Genomic DNA, 13,047 nt, shown 5'->3' with positions numbered 1-13,047 from the left:
ATGGTTTTGTGGTTAGCAATTTCATCATGGTCACAACAGCTTCACGTGCAGAGGTACAGGTCAGTAAGCGCTTCTATTCTAAGTGATGAGCATGCAGTTGCAACATCCTAACCGTGCCCGGTTCTGTTGTCTAGTTCCCGCCACTGCTATATTTTCCAGGTCACATACACATTTAACCCTTCCTATCCCGTACTCTAACCCCCTTTTCACTTACACAAAGCTGGTCTGGTTTTTCATGGATTTTATTATGGTTAATATTCATTTATGGATTTATTGAGTATGCCTGCAAGAAAATGAATCTCAGGTTTGTATATACTGACATATGCACTTCGTTAATAACTGTACTTTGAACTTTGAGTTTCCCCCTGAATCCTGCGCACCTGGTTTTCTCCCACATTCCAAAGGCGTGTGAGTTAAGGCTATTAAGTTGTAGGTTGGTGCAGGAAGCATGGTGACGTCCTCCGACTGTGTTGGTAGTTAATATAAAATTACGCCTTTCACTGTATGTTTCAAAGTACACGCAAGGAATAATGCTAATCTTAATCTTAGGGACAGGATAACCAGTTAGTGGATAGCTCCTACATTTAGAGTTGTGGAACCAAGCCAACATGCCAATATAATTATATTGAGGAATGATAAGGCTGCTCTTGGACGCAGGTGCATGGAATCTTTAACTGCCACCTGATGCTGCCCAGACTAGATGGTTTTGAATTATAAGGAGAGACTGGGTTTGTTTTTCCTGAAGTGCAAGAGGCTGATCCTATTATTGTGAGGGGAAAACGTAAGGCAGATGGCCCCAGAGTAGGGGAAGTCTAAAACTAGAAGGTATAGGTTTAAAGTGAGACGGAAACAATGTAAAGAGGACCTAAGGGCAATTTTTTTTCACTGTACATTGGAAGGAGCGGCCAGAGAAAGTGGTAGAGGCAGGTACGATTACGATGTTTAAACGGCATTTGGCCAGGTAAATTTAAATGGGAGATTTAGGAGGATCCGAGCCAATCACAAGCGAATGGGACTAGCTCGGTTAGGTACCTTTCTCAGAATAAACCAGTTCTGTAGAACTCTGACCGGTCTCCTAGAACGCACCTCAGACAGTACGGCATTCCCTAGTACGACAATGCCAACGTCCGCCTCCAGTTTTAAGACGCTAAAATCCTGAACCAGATATATTTACTGTAAAAGTTAACTTCGAGTTGTGTTCAATGGCAAGATACGGACTGGTCGGCTTTCCTTACCCTGTGCGGCCTCCGGCGCCGGATGCACAGGCCCGGGCGGTGGATGGCAATCAGTCGGCTGAACCGCCGCAGACTGTGGGGCCGTGGAGTTGTACCTGAAGATAGAGAGACAAGGGATGAGTCAGTAGCGTCCGTGACGGAGGAGGAGAGAGGTCGGCGCCCGGGACCTGGCATTGCTCTCGGTTTCGCTCACCAGTGCAGCGCGTATCCAGGCGGCGGGTCCGGGGCCGGTGCTTCCATGATCACAGGCGGGAAACCGGTTCGTGGATAGTCGAGCAGGGGAAAGAACAGGATCGCCCCGGCCTTCCTCTCGTTCTCCGCCGGAGCCCCGCTGCTTCAGCCGCTCGCCTGAACAAAGGGGGTGCCTAGTCACTGCAGCAGGGGCTGCCGGGCTCCCGCACCTCCGGAGAGGGGGGAAGGGATAACAGAGGACAATTATTAAAAACATCCCAGATATCCTCCTGGAGTAAATAGATTATTTCGGGAGTATTGAAAAAATTAATCGTGCAATATCAAACAATTTTTCTTTAAATGAAATAAAAATAAATGTATTATCACGTTTATTTCAGTGCTCCCCCTCTCCATGTTGGTGGATTCCCAACGGTTATTCCGACGCTCAATGGCTTCCTACGCGGTATTCCGGTTTGGAGAGCTGTGAGTGAAATAATCACCTCTATCTCTTCCGTTTTACTCCCCCCTCCCCTTAGAAGTAATCTGTTGGTGTGAAGTAAAGCCGGAAGGCTGCCGAATTATTTTAAGCGGTTTTCAGGGATGAAATAATGCCATCTGCTGAGCTGCGGAACCAAGTTATCGGCGGCGATGTGCCAGGGATGGGGCGAGGGTTTATGAGCGGCGCACTGTAGCAGGTAGCAGGGGGGCTGGAATGGTGAGTATGAACAGCGAGTAGGTCGTGTCTTCCCAACCAAAGTACAGTATCGCACTCTGTCCGTATTTCTTGGTCATCTCACGGAGGTCTGCTGGTTGAGTTACTGAATTAAAATAATTCTGTGCCCTCTATCCATCAGGATCACTTGTGACCTTCCAGGAAGGTCCTTGCTGTCTTTACCCAAATCTGTTTTATATCTGATTCCAAACCAACGTGTAGTCGCCTCTTCACTCATGCTAAACGATGGCGTTGCCAATGACGTGTATATCTTGTCAGCCTACTTAAAATGGCAAGAAGTAAACTTTAAAACAAAACATTAGCTGTTAACAACAGGAATTCTGCAGATGCTGGAAATTCAAGCAACATACATCAAAGTTGCTGGTGAACGCAGCAGGCCAAGCAGCATCTGTAGGAAGAGGTGCAGTCGACGTTTCAGGCCGAGACGTCAGGACTGACGAAGGGTCTCGGCCTGAAACGTCGACTGCACCTCTTCCTACAGATGCTGCTTGGCCTGCTGCGTTCACCAGCAACTTTGATGTACATTAGCTGTTAGTTACTGTCTCATTACAGGGAGGATATGGAGGTTTTGGAAAGGGCACAGAAGAGATTCACCAGGTATCAGCTATAAGGAGTAGTTGGACAAATTTGAGTTGTTTTCTCCGGAGGGTGAGGGGAGAAGTTCATAAAATTATGTGGGGCATAGATGGGGTAGGGTTTCTTTATCTTCGGGTAGAAATATCAAATGAGGGCATGCATTTAAGACGAGAGGGGGAAGGTTTAAGGGAGATGTGTAGGTTAAGTATTTACAGAGTAGTAGGTGCTTGGAGCGGGCGCTCGGGGTAGTGGTGGAAGCAGATATGACAGTGCCGTTTAAGAGATTTTTAGACGAACACATGAATATGCGGGGAATGGAGGGATATGGATCATGTACAGGCAGAAGTGATTCGGTTTAATTTGATATTGTGTTTTGCACAGACATCTATGTTTGAAGGGCCTGTTTCTGTGCTATACTGATCTATTTTTCCCTTGGAAAAGTGGGTGAAACCCCAAGGCCATGACAGAAGGAGTTCTTAAGAGTGCCTGAAAAGACTGCAAGAGATGCTGAATAAATTGGGAGCCGTGCTGGCTGTCCCTTCAGAGACTCTGGTGTTTATCATTGGTGTCATCCACAGTTGAGGTGTTACTCTCAACTTTACATCCATGGATTGGGGATGTTACTAGCAAGGCTGAAATTTATCCAACATCCTTACTGGTTGCTAAGAACCAACCAATTTGAGACTTGAATTTGGTATGGACCAGATGGAGAGGTGTAATTGTCTTTCCTTGTTGGGGGGGGGAATGTGGGTCACTGACATTTCATTGATTTCGTGATGATAAGTGATGCTAACCTCTTTATCCAGATTTAATTATCTGAATTAAAATTTTCCACCTGCGGTTGAAATTGGGATTGATTTATTATTGTCACATATACTGAGACACAGTGAAAGCTTTTCTCTGTGTGTCATTCAGATAGCTCATTCCATACATAAGTATATTGAGATGATATAAGAAGAAAATGCTTAATGCCTGATCAGCATTCTTAATACTACTTTAAAAACTTAACAGCTTGATAACCATGCTCCAAGTAAACAGAAACAAAAATGCACATCCAACATTTAGAAGGTCTTAGACAGCATTGGTGGGGGTGAGGAATGGGAAAGAAAGCTAATACTTCAGCCAGAATGCTTAGTCAGAATATTTAGGTGTGGACTCTTCAGCATAACTAGAAAATTATTTTAAAAGGGCTGTTGGAAGATAAACTAAATGAATTGCTAAGTATCTTAATGCAAGCAAGGAAATGATCTGAGTAACATCTAATCTGCCTGGACAACGTACCTCATGGGATGATGATGTAATAACAGGGATTATAGAAGGGGAGGGTTTACAGTATAACAAAATAATTGTGCTATATTGACATAAGATTTTTTAGTCCCTTAAGTAGGAATGAGTCATAGAAACCACAGAACAGAAACAGGCCCTTCGGCCAATCCTATCAGTGCCGAACTCTTATGCTGCGTAGTCCCTTCAACCTGCACCCGACTGTAGCCCTCCACACCCCTCCCATCCATGTACCTATTCAAATTTCTCTTAAATTTTGAAACCAATCCTGCGTTCACCACTTCCGCTGGCAGCTCTTTCCACACTTTCACAACCCTCTGAGTGAAGAAGTTCCCCCTTACGTTCCCTTAAACATTTCATCCTTTACCCTTAACTCGACCTCTAGTTCTAGTCTCACCAAACTTCAGTTGAAAAAGCTTGTTTGCATTTACTCTATCTATGCCCCTCATAATTTTGTATACCTTTATTAAGTCCCCCTCGTTATTTTATGCTCCAGGGAATAAAGTCCTAACTTTATTAGTTGATAAGAAGGAGAGGGTTTATAACAAAATAATGTTTGTGCTATATTTGCATCAGATTGTTTTAATCCCATAATAAGGAATAAGTAACTATTGAAGTGATAACTCTTTTTACAAACCACAAAATCGAATATAAAGTTCACAGATGACATGTAAAGCAAAATAAACAGGTTGGGGTGTAGGCAGGAATAGAATATGTCAAGGTTTATGTGGAAACTCGTTTGGATCATAACCACCAATCCAGACACATGTTGGGCTGTTTCAGGGAATCAGAATCAGATTTAATCACTGGCATATGTCGTGAGATTTGTTAACTTAACGGTAGCAGTACAATGAAATGCATGATAAATAAATATAGAGAAAGAAAAACTGAGTCAAGAATATATAGTTGCAACAAAGAGTTTGTGAACCCTTTGCAATTACCTGGTTTTCTGCATTAATTACTCATAAAAAGTGGTCTGATCTTCATCTAAGTCACAATAATAGACAAACACAATCTGCCTAAACTAATAATACACAAACATTTGTACTTTCCATGTCTTTATTGAACACATTGTGTAATCATTCACAGCCTAGGCTGGAAAAAGTATGTGAACCCTTGTATTTAATAACTGATAAAACCTCCTTTAGCAGCAATAATCTCCACCAATTGTTTCCTGTAGCTGCTGATCAGACTTGCGCAATGGCAAGGAGGAATTTTAGACCACTGTTCCATACAGAACTGTTTCAGTTCATCAATATTTCTGGGATACCTTGCATGAACAGCCGTCTTTAGGTCATGCAACAGCATCTCAATTGGGTTAAGGTCTGGACTCTGACTTGGCCATTCTAAAACATGAATTTTCTTAATTTTAAGCAATTCTGTTGACTTACTCTTGTGTTTCACATCATTGTCTCGTTTCATTGTCCAACTTCTATTAAGCTTCAAGTGACAGACTACTACCCTGACATTGTCCTGTAAATTGTCTTGATACAATTTTGAATTCACAGTTCTCTCGACGATTGCAAGCTGTCCAGGCCCTGAGGCAGCAAAGCAGCCCCAAACCTTGATGCTCCTTCCACCATGCTTCACAGTTGGGATGAGGTTTTGGTGTTGGTATGCAGTGCCCTTTTTCCTCCGAACATAGCAGTGCACATTTCTGCCAAAAAGTTCAACTTTTGTCTCATCTGTCGACAACATTGTCCCGGAAGCGTTGCGGAACATCCAGGTGGTCTTTTGCAAACCTTGAGACATGCAGCAATGTTTTATTTGGAGAGTGATGGTTTCTTCCATGGTGTCCTTCTATGAACACTATTTTTGTGCAGTTGTTTTTTTTTAGAGTGGACACATGAACAAGTTCTGTAGGTTTCAGGTATTTTGCTATTACCCTTGGTTCTTTTTCATCTCCTTCAGCATTGCACATTGTGCTGTTGGTATGATCTTTGTCCACTCCTAGGGAGAGTAGCAACAGTACTGAGTTTCCTCCATCTGCAGACAATTTCTCTCACTGTGGACTGGTGAACACTCAGATCTTTAGAAATGCTTTTGTAGCCTTTTCTAGTTTCATGCATCTCTATAATTCTTCTTCTAAGGTCCTGTGAAAGTTGTTTAAGTTGGGCAAGGTGCACATATACAGATCTTTCTTGAGAAGAGCAGGCTCTGTCAGTAACCTGACTTTGTGTGTCTTTTTTTATAGGGCAGAGCATCTCTACAATCCACACCTTCAATCTTGTCTCATTGACTGGAATACCTGACTCCAAATAGCTTTTGTAGAAGGCATTACCCCAGAGGTTCACATACCTTTTTTGAACTTAGACTCTGATTGTTTAAATGGTGTACTCAGTATTGACGGGAAGATGTACAATTATTTTTGTGTTATTAGTTTAGGCAGATTGTGTTTGTCTATTCTTGTGACTTAAATGAAGATCAGACCACATTTTATGAGTAATTAATGCAGAAAACCAGGTAATTGTAAAGGGTTCACAAACTTTTTCTTGAAACTGTATATGATTATTAAATAATTATGTTAAAATAATTAGTGCAAAAAAACAGAAATAAAAAAAGTAGTGAGGTAGCGTTCAATGTCCATTTAGAAATCTGATGGCAGAGGGGAAGAAGCTGTTCTTGAATTACTGAGTGTGTGCCTTCAGGTTCCTTTACCTCCTTCCTGATGGTAACATTGTGAAGAGGTCATGTCCTGTGTGGTGGGGATCCCTAACGATGGATGCCAGCTTCCCAAGGCACGGCTACTGGAAGATGTCTTGGATATTACGGAGGCTGGTACCCATGATGGAGCTGACTAATTGTACAAGTTTCTGCAACTTATTTCGATCTTCTGCAGTAGCCCCTATACCAGATAGTCATAGTCATAGTCACACTTTATTGATCCCGGGGGAAATTGGTTTTCGTTACAGTTGCACCATAAATAATTAAATAGTAATAAACCATAAATACAAACATTTGTAATTAAATAGTATATGTAAATTATGCCAGGGAATAAGTCCAGGACCAGCCTATTGGCTCCGGGTGTCTGACCCTCCAAGGGAGGAGTTGTAAAGCTTGATGGCCACATCAAACCACATAGATGGTGTTGCAGCCAGTCAGAGTGCTCTCCACAGTATATTTGTAGAAGTTTTTGAGTGTTTTAGTTAACAAACCAAATCTCCTCAAACTCTTAATGAAATATAGCTGCTGTCTTCCCTTCTTTATAGCTGCATCAATTATGTTGGGACTAGTTTAGGTCCTCAGAGATATTGATACCCAGGAACTTGAAGTTGCTCACTCTTTCCACTTCTGATCCCTCTATGAGGAATGGTTTGTGTTTCCTTGTCTTTCCCTTCCTGAAGTCTACAATCAACACTTTGGTCTTGTTGCTGTTGATTGCAAGGTGTTGCTGCGACGCCATCACCATCTGAAATTCTGATAACGATGACTGTATTATCGCAAATTTATAGAAGGCATTTGAGCTATGTCTAGCCACACAGTCATAGGTGTGGAGAGAGTAGAGCAGTGGGCTAAGCATGCATCTCTGTGGAGCACCAGTGTTAATTCTCAGCAAGGTGGAGATGTTATTTCTAATCTGCATAGATTGTGGTCTTCTGGTTGGAAAGTCGAGGATCCAGTTGCAGAGGGAGGTACGGAGGCCTAGGTTCTTTAGCTTTTCAATCAGGGCTGTAGGAATGATGGTGTTAAATGCTGAGGTATAATCAATAAGCAGCATCCTGACATAGGTATTTGCATTGTCCAGGTGATCCAAGGCTGTGTGGACAGCCATTGAGATCGTGTCTGCTGTAGACCTATTGTGGCGATAGGCAAATTGCAGTGGGTCCAGGTCCTTCCTGAGACAGGTGTTGATTCCAGCCGTGGCTAACCTCTCAAAGCATTTCCTCTCTGTAGATGTGAGTGCTACTAGATGATAGGCATTGAGGCATCTCACGCTGCTCTTCTTGGCCATTGTTATAATTGTCGCTCTTTTTAAGCCGGTGGGAAATTTTGACCATAGCAATGAGAGATTGAAAATGTCTTTGAATACCCCTGTCAGTTGGTTGGCACAGGTTTTTGAGCCTTACCTGGTACTCCATCAGGCCCTGTTGCCTTGCGAGGGTTCACCCTCTTGAAAGACAGCCTGACATCATCTTCTGAGACAGAGATCATAGCTGTGGTTTTATTCTCCCTTTCAAAGTGAGCATACAAGGCATTGAGCTCGTCTGGTAGTGAAACATCGCTGCCATTCATGAGGTTAGGTTTTGCTTTGTAGGAAGTAATGGCCTGCAAATCTTGCCGGAGTTCACGTGCATTTGATATTGCCTCTAACCTTTCCCGGAACTGTTTCTTGGCTCTTGAAGTAGCCCTCTGCAATTCGTGTCTGGTTTTCTTATACAGACCTGGATCGTCAGACTTAAATGCTACTGATCTAGCCCTCAGCAGGCTATGAACCACCTGGTTCATCCACAGAGTTATAGCATTATGTTTCATTTATGTGCTGGACATTCGATGTAACTTGTACTTGCCATATTGAATAAACATCATTTTTGTAGGAAGGAAGAGTGCAAATGTATTTACATTAATTTATTTTATCTGAATTTATTTTCTGTAATTGGTAGATTACATCTGTTAATTGCAGTGTAATTTGAGCAAAGTTGTAAATTAATAATGTGTAATCTGATGTTTATATCACAGCTGTCAGCATTACTAAGGAGACTTTTATGATCAAGTAAAGATGCCAGCAGGAGTATCCTGGCCCCGTTACTTAATGATGTTGGGAACAAGCATCCTGACAATGTTTGCAGGAGCAGAAGTAGTGCACAGATACTACAGACCGGATTTGGTGAGTGAGAACTCACAAATTCTGTTTCTCTTTGGTTTGTTCACCTCTCTAACTTTGTATCCTTTACTTTAATATTCTTCGATTGGTGAGCAGGGTGTAGGCAAATTCATCTTGGGTCTGTGCTGATCGCTTGCCTCTAGGATAGAAACATAGAAAATAGGTGCAGGAGTAGGCCATTCGGCCCTTCGAGCCTGCACCGCCATTTATTATGATCATGGCTGATCATCCAACTCAGAACCCAGCCTTCCCTCCATACCCCGTGACCCCTGTAGCCACAAGGGCCATATCTAACTTCCTTTTAAACATAGCTAATGAACTGGCCTCAACAGTTTGCTGTGGCAGAGAATTCCACAGATTCACCACTCTCTGTGTGAAGAAGTTTTTCCTAACCTCGGTCCTAAAAGGCTTCCCCTCTATCCTCAAACTGTGACCCCTCGTTCTAGACCTCCCCAACATCGGGAACAATCTTCCCGCATCTAGCCTGTCCAATCCCTTTAGGATCTTATACGTTTCAATCAGATCCCCCCTCAATCTTCTAAATTCCAACGAGTACAAGCCCAGTTCATCCAGTCTTTCTTCATATGAAAGACCTGCCATCCCAGGAATCAATCTGGTGAACCTTCTTTGTACTCCCTCTATGGCAAGGATGTGGACTCCTTAGTTGTTTTCCAGTTTTAATTTTCACTTCCTTCAACCTTTATTATCTGTAATTTCGTGGTTAAGTTTGAGAAGCTCATGTAACCCTCAGGTCCTCAGGTTCGGCCAGCCTGTGGTCATCTAGGGGAGAACAGCCTCTGGCCCTGCCAAAATGAGAAATCTCATTTGTGTGGATGCTGTGTGATGTGTTGCCCAGTTAGAAACCCACACCGCAAAATATCAAACAGTACACAATATGTGATTAAACGATTGAGCTTTATAATTCTTAATTTGACTGTGGTTAGTAAAGAAACAAAAAAAAGAGGGCCCATTCTCATGAAACAGTCTATTGCTCAACGTTGGAGCTCACTGTTCGTTCATTTGTTCCTGTCGACCTCCGAGCATAGCCGGCCCTCAGACCTTTGCTCCTCAGTCCCCTCCATCCGGTGGTCTACCAACTCTCTCCATTCACGTCCTCTCTCTCCATCGCTTCCCGATGAAAAACCACGAAATCCCGGCTCCCAGACACACAAAAAAGAACAACACCCCCTCATTGGCTAACATGCCCCGTTATCTCTAGTCATAACCCAAACCTTGCTGCTACAGAGAAACCATTTCCTTAGCAGTGGAACATTACATAGAAATCATTACATTCGCCTTAGCAGTGAAACCTTACAGCGTGTTACACTTATTTTCAAGGTGTGCACTGAATCCATGATCCCTTTGTTGTGAGCTCTGATACAAGTTCTGGTTCTAGTCTCACCCAACCTCAGTGATCTAAGAACTGCACGCAGTATGGCCTCACCGATGTCTTGTACATCTTCAACATAATACCCCAACTCCTATACTCAATATTCTGAGTTATGAAGGCCAATATGCCACAAGCTCTCTATATGATCCTATCTACCTGTGACACCAGTTTCAAGGAATTATGCATCGGTATTGGTAGATCCTTTACCAAGGTATTTTGTAAATCTGGATAGTTTGGGAACAGAGGAGTGGTGTTTTTTGAGTATCTGGAAGCAGTGGGGAAAGTAGGTGATTAATTGCTGTTGCAAGATCTGTCCCACCAAATCAGAAGGTCATTGGCAAAGTTAAGTGAAGTCAAATGATTCATTACAGTTAACGGATAAACATAATTACTTTAGGGGCAGCATGGTATTACAATATTGGTGACCCGGGTTAAATTCCCGTTGCCCGTGGTATTACAATATTGGTGACCCAGGTTAAATTCCTGTAAGAAATTTGTATGTTCTCCTCATGACTGTATAGATTTCCTCCAGGTGCTCCAGTTTCCTCCCACATTCCGAAGATGTACAGGTGAGTAGGTTATTGGGTCACATGGGTGTAATTGGGCAGGGTGGACTTGTTGGGTTGGAAGGGCTTGTTACTGTGCTATCTCTAAATAAAATAAAAATGGTGTTAAAAATATTAAGATTCGGTTTTATTTATTCAGCAGTTTTTAGATATTTTTCTGAACTCATTTGCCTGTTATGCTTCTATTCCCTGCTAAACTTTATAATTTCCTATTTTTATTTTTAGAGTATACCAGAAATTCCACCCAAACCAGGTGAACTTAAAACAGAGCTTCTTGGACTCAAAGATAAAATTCAGACTCATAACTCTGAAAAACACTGAAGGAAACAAAGCAAGAAGACCCATTCTCATAAAATATATAAACAACAGCTAAAGAGATTGACCTAAAACTGTAAAGTTAATTACACATTGTTTTGCAGTCTAGATTTTCTGTGATAACTTTTAAGTGGTCTCAAAGAGTGCAGTTGCATCCACTTTATACATTGCAGTTAAAGTGAGAAAAATAATTTACCACATCCATCTTTGGGTTACAGATTAACACCTATTGACCACTCATCCTGACCAGTGACACGTGTTAAAATGAAAACAAATTGATTTGAAGTCTATGATTGTACCCTGAAATTGTGATCCTTATAGCAGATTTATTCATATGAACAAAATTGTATATACTTGATGTGACCTAAAGTGACTCTTAATGCAAACACCAACTTGGTTAACTGAATTAATCTAATGTAAACTTTATGTAGATATTTATATTCTTGTGCAGATGTTAACTAGAATCCATGGTATTGTGGGGAGATGCAATGTAAATATATACATTTTCTACTGAAGCCAAATCTGATTAAGGTGGCCTTAAATATGTACTTTGAGGTCACAAATTTTCCTTGAGTGTACATTGCTACAAATAAATATACTTGAACTTGAGCATATTTGTTTTTGTTCAAGGTTACTGATTACATTGGTTTGTTTGTCGTCATTGCTACTTCTGGCACTTGCCTGGCATTATCCAAAATCCTTTATTTGCTCCAAGATGAAACTGACAAATGTCTGAAGCAGCTATATTGATGTGAAAATTCAAGATTCAAAAATTTACAGTATATGCTTAAACTACACAACGTTACCTGTAAACGGGGTTACAAGAGCTTTGAATTGTCTTGCATTAGACAACCTATCATAAGGCTGATGACTATGATGAGATACATCTTGGGGTTGGGAAAATGAGATTTGGATAACCAGAGTCTTCATTGACAACCCTGAGCCTGGAGTTCAGGATAATGACACTGGCAAGGCTGATGGTAGCAAAGATCTAAGCCTGTAAGTCAAGGGCTGACAGCCATTCCTGTAGTACTGTGTGAGAGTGGTGGATGAGAGGGAGGAAAGGAGTTTGTGTTATTGTTCTATGGTACATTGTGGGCATGACATATTGGCACCAGAATGTTTGGGCATACTTGCAGGCTGCCCCAACCACTTCCTTAGGTTTTGTTATTTAATGCAAATGATACATTTCACTATATTTTGATGTACATTTGATAGATGAATCTGAATCTATCAGCCAATTATTTGGAATATGATGCAATATAATTCATTCAGAAAATCCATTTATATAAGAACCAGGCAAATCACACCAATCTTGTAGTGATGTAAAAAGAAATCAAACTTCACTTTAGAAGTCAAATTCACTTAAAATTATTGGAGGATATGGACATTACTGTACAATAAATACAAATTCTATCTCTAATTACTCCTAACCTGAGAAGAAAGTCAACTGAATTAGCAGATCTGAAATTAAATAAGCCATATACAATGAGGACAGGAGACTTCATGAAATATTAAACTAAAAGGGCTTTTACAATAACCTACTTAGAGCAGTGATTTAAAAAAAAATTAGCTTTGTATTAATTACTTGAATTTAAATTACCCAGTTTCCTTGGTAGGAGTTGAACCCCTGTATCATCTGTTAATTGCTTATTCACTAAGCTAGAATAAAGCTGGTGATCACCAGAAGACCCTATGCACAATGAAATCACTAATGTTCTTAAGGGAAGGTCATCACCGAGCTTCATCTGTACTTCTAACCCTCAGCAATTTGAGTGTTATCTGAAATGGGCCAGCAAGGCAAAGATGTGTTATACTGATACAAAAAGCAGAATACACCACCTGGCATCAAGTTATATACCAGATTCAAAGGCAAACATTGCCCAATCATCTTTATGCTCATTTACTGCACTAAAAAAATAGGGTATCAGTCAGGTTAATTATCATTGACATAT

General features: G+C 41.3%; 2 protein-coding genes across 6 annotated transcripts in view; one reads left to right on the top strand and one right to left on the bottom strand.

Moving 5' to 3' along the window:
- LOC134351765 (G/T mismatch-specific thymine DNA glycosylase-like) overlaps positions 1-1,607 on the bottom strand; it is a 32,980-nt gene extending 31,373 nt beyond the window's left edge. For both annotated transcript variants that reach the window (XM_063058397.1, XM_063058398.1), the window contains exons 1-2: positions 1,429-1,607; positions 1,236-1,330 (exon numbers count right to left, since the gene is read on the bottom strand). In XM_063058397.1, the coding sequence (XP_062914467.1) occupies positions 1,236-1,330; positions 1,429-1,475 (142 nt within the window). In that variant the 5' untranslated portion in view covers positions 1,476-1,607. The remainder of the gene's footprint in view (positions 1-1,235; positions 1,331-1,428) is intronic.
- LOC134351766 (ubiquinol-cytochrome-c reductase complex assembly factor 6) lies at positions 493-11,733 on the top strand. Of its 4 annotated transcripts, none has more exons than XM_063058400.1 (4): positions 493-927; positions 1,805-1,889; positions 8,677-8,824; positions 11,003-11,733. In XM_063058400.1, the coding sequence occupies exons 3-4, from the start codon at positions 8,717-8,719 to the stop codon at positions 11,096-11,098; spliced, it is 204 nt and encodes a 67-aa protein (XP_062914470.1). In that variant the 5' UTR covers positions 493-927; positions 1,805-1,889; positions 8,677-8,716; the 3' UTR covers positions 11,099-11,733. The 4 variants fall into 4 exon arrangements, with proteins under 4 accessions (XP_062914470.1, XP_062914471.1, XP_062914469.1 ...); XM_063058401.1 differs by lacking the exon at positions 493-927 and adding an exon at positions 1,646-1,701; XM_063058399.1 differs by lacking the exons at positions 493-927; positions 1,805-1,889 and adding an exon at positions 1,922-2,121.
- Positions 11,734-13,047: the final 1,314 nt, after the last annotated feature.

The sequence above is a fragment of the Mobula hypostoma genome, chromosome 9 (genome assembly GCF_963921235.1).
Source record: "Mobula hypostoma chromosome 9, sMobHyp1.1, whole genome shotgun sequence".
NCBI lineage: Eukaryota > Metazoa > Chordata > Chondrichthyes > Myliobatiformes > Myliobatidae > Mobula > Mobula hypostoma.
The sequence above is the reverse complement of the archived record's forward strand: the minus strand, read 5'-3'. Positions and strand labels throughout refer to the sequence as shown.

Excerpts from the sequence above, each read along its gene's own strand:
- LOC134351766 (XM_063058400.1), top strand. The coding sequence starts at position 8,717 with ATGCCAGCAGGAGTATCCTGGCCCCGTTACTTAATGATGTTGGGAACA. Across the intron at positions 8,825-11,002 it reads GATACTACAGACCGGATTTG|AGTATACCAGAAATTCCACC; the intron begins GTGAGTGAGAAC and ends TTTTATTTTTAG.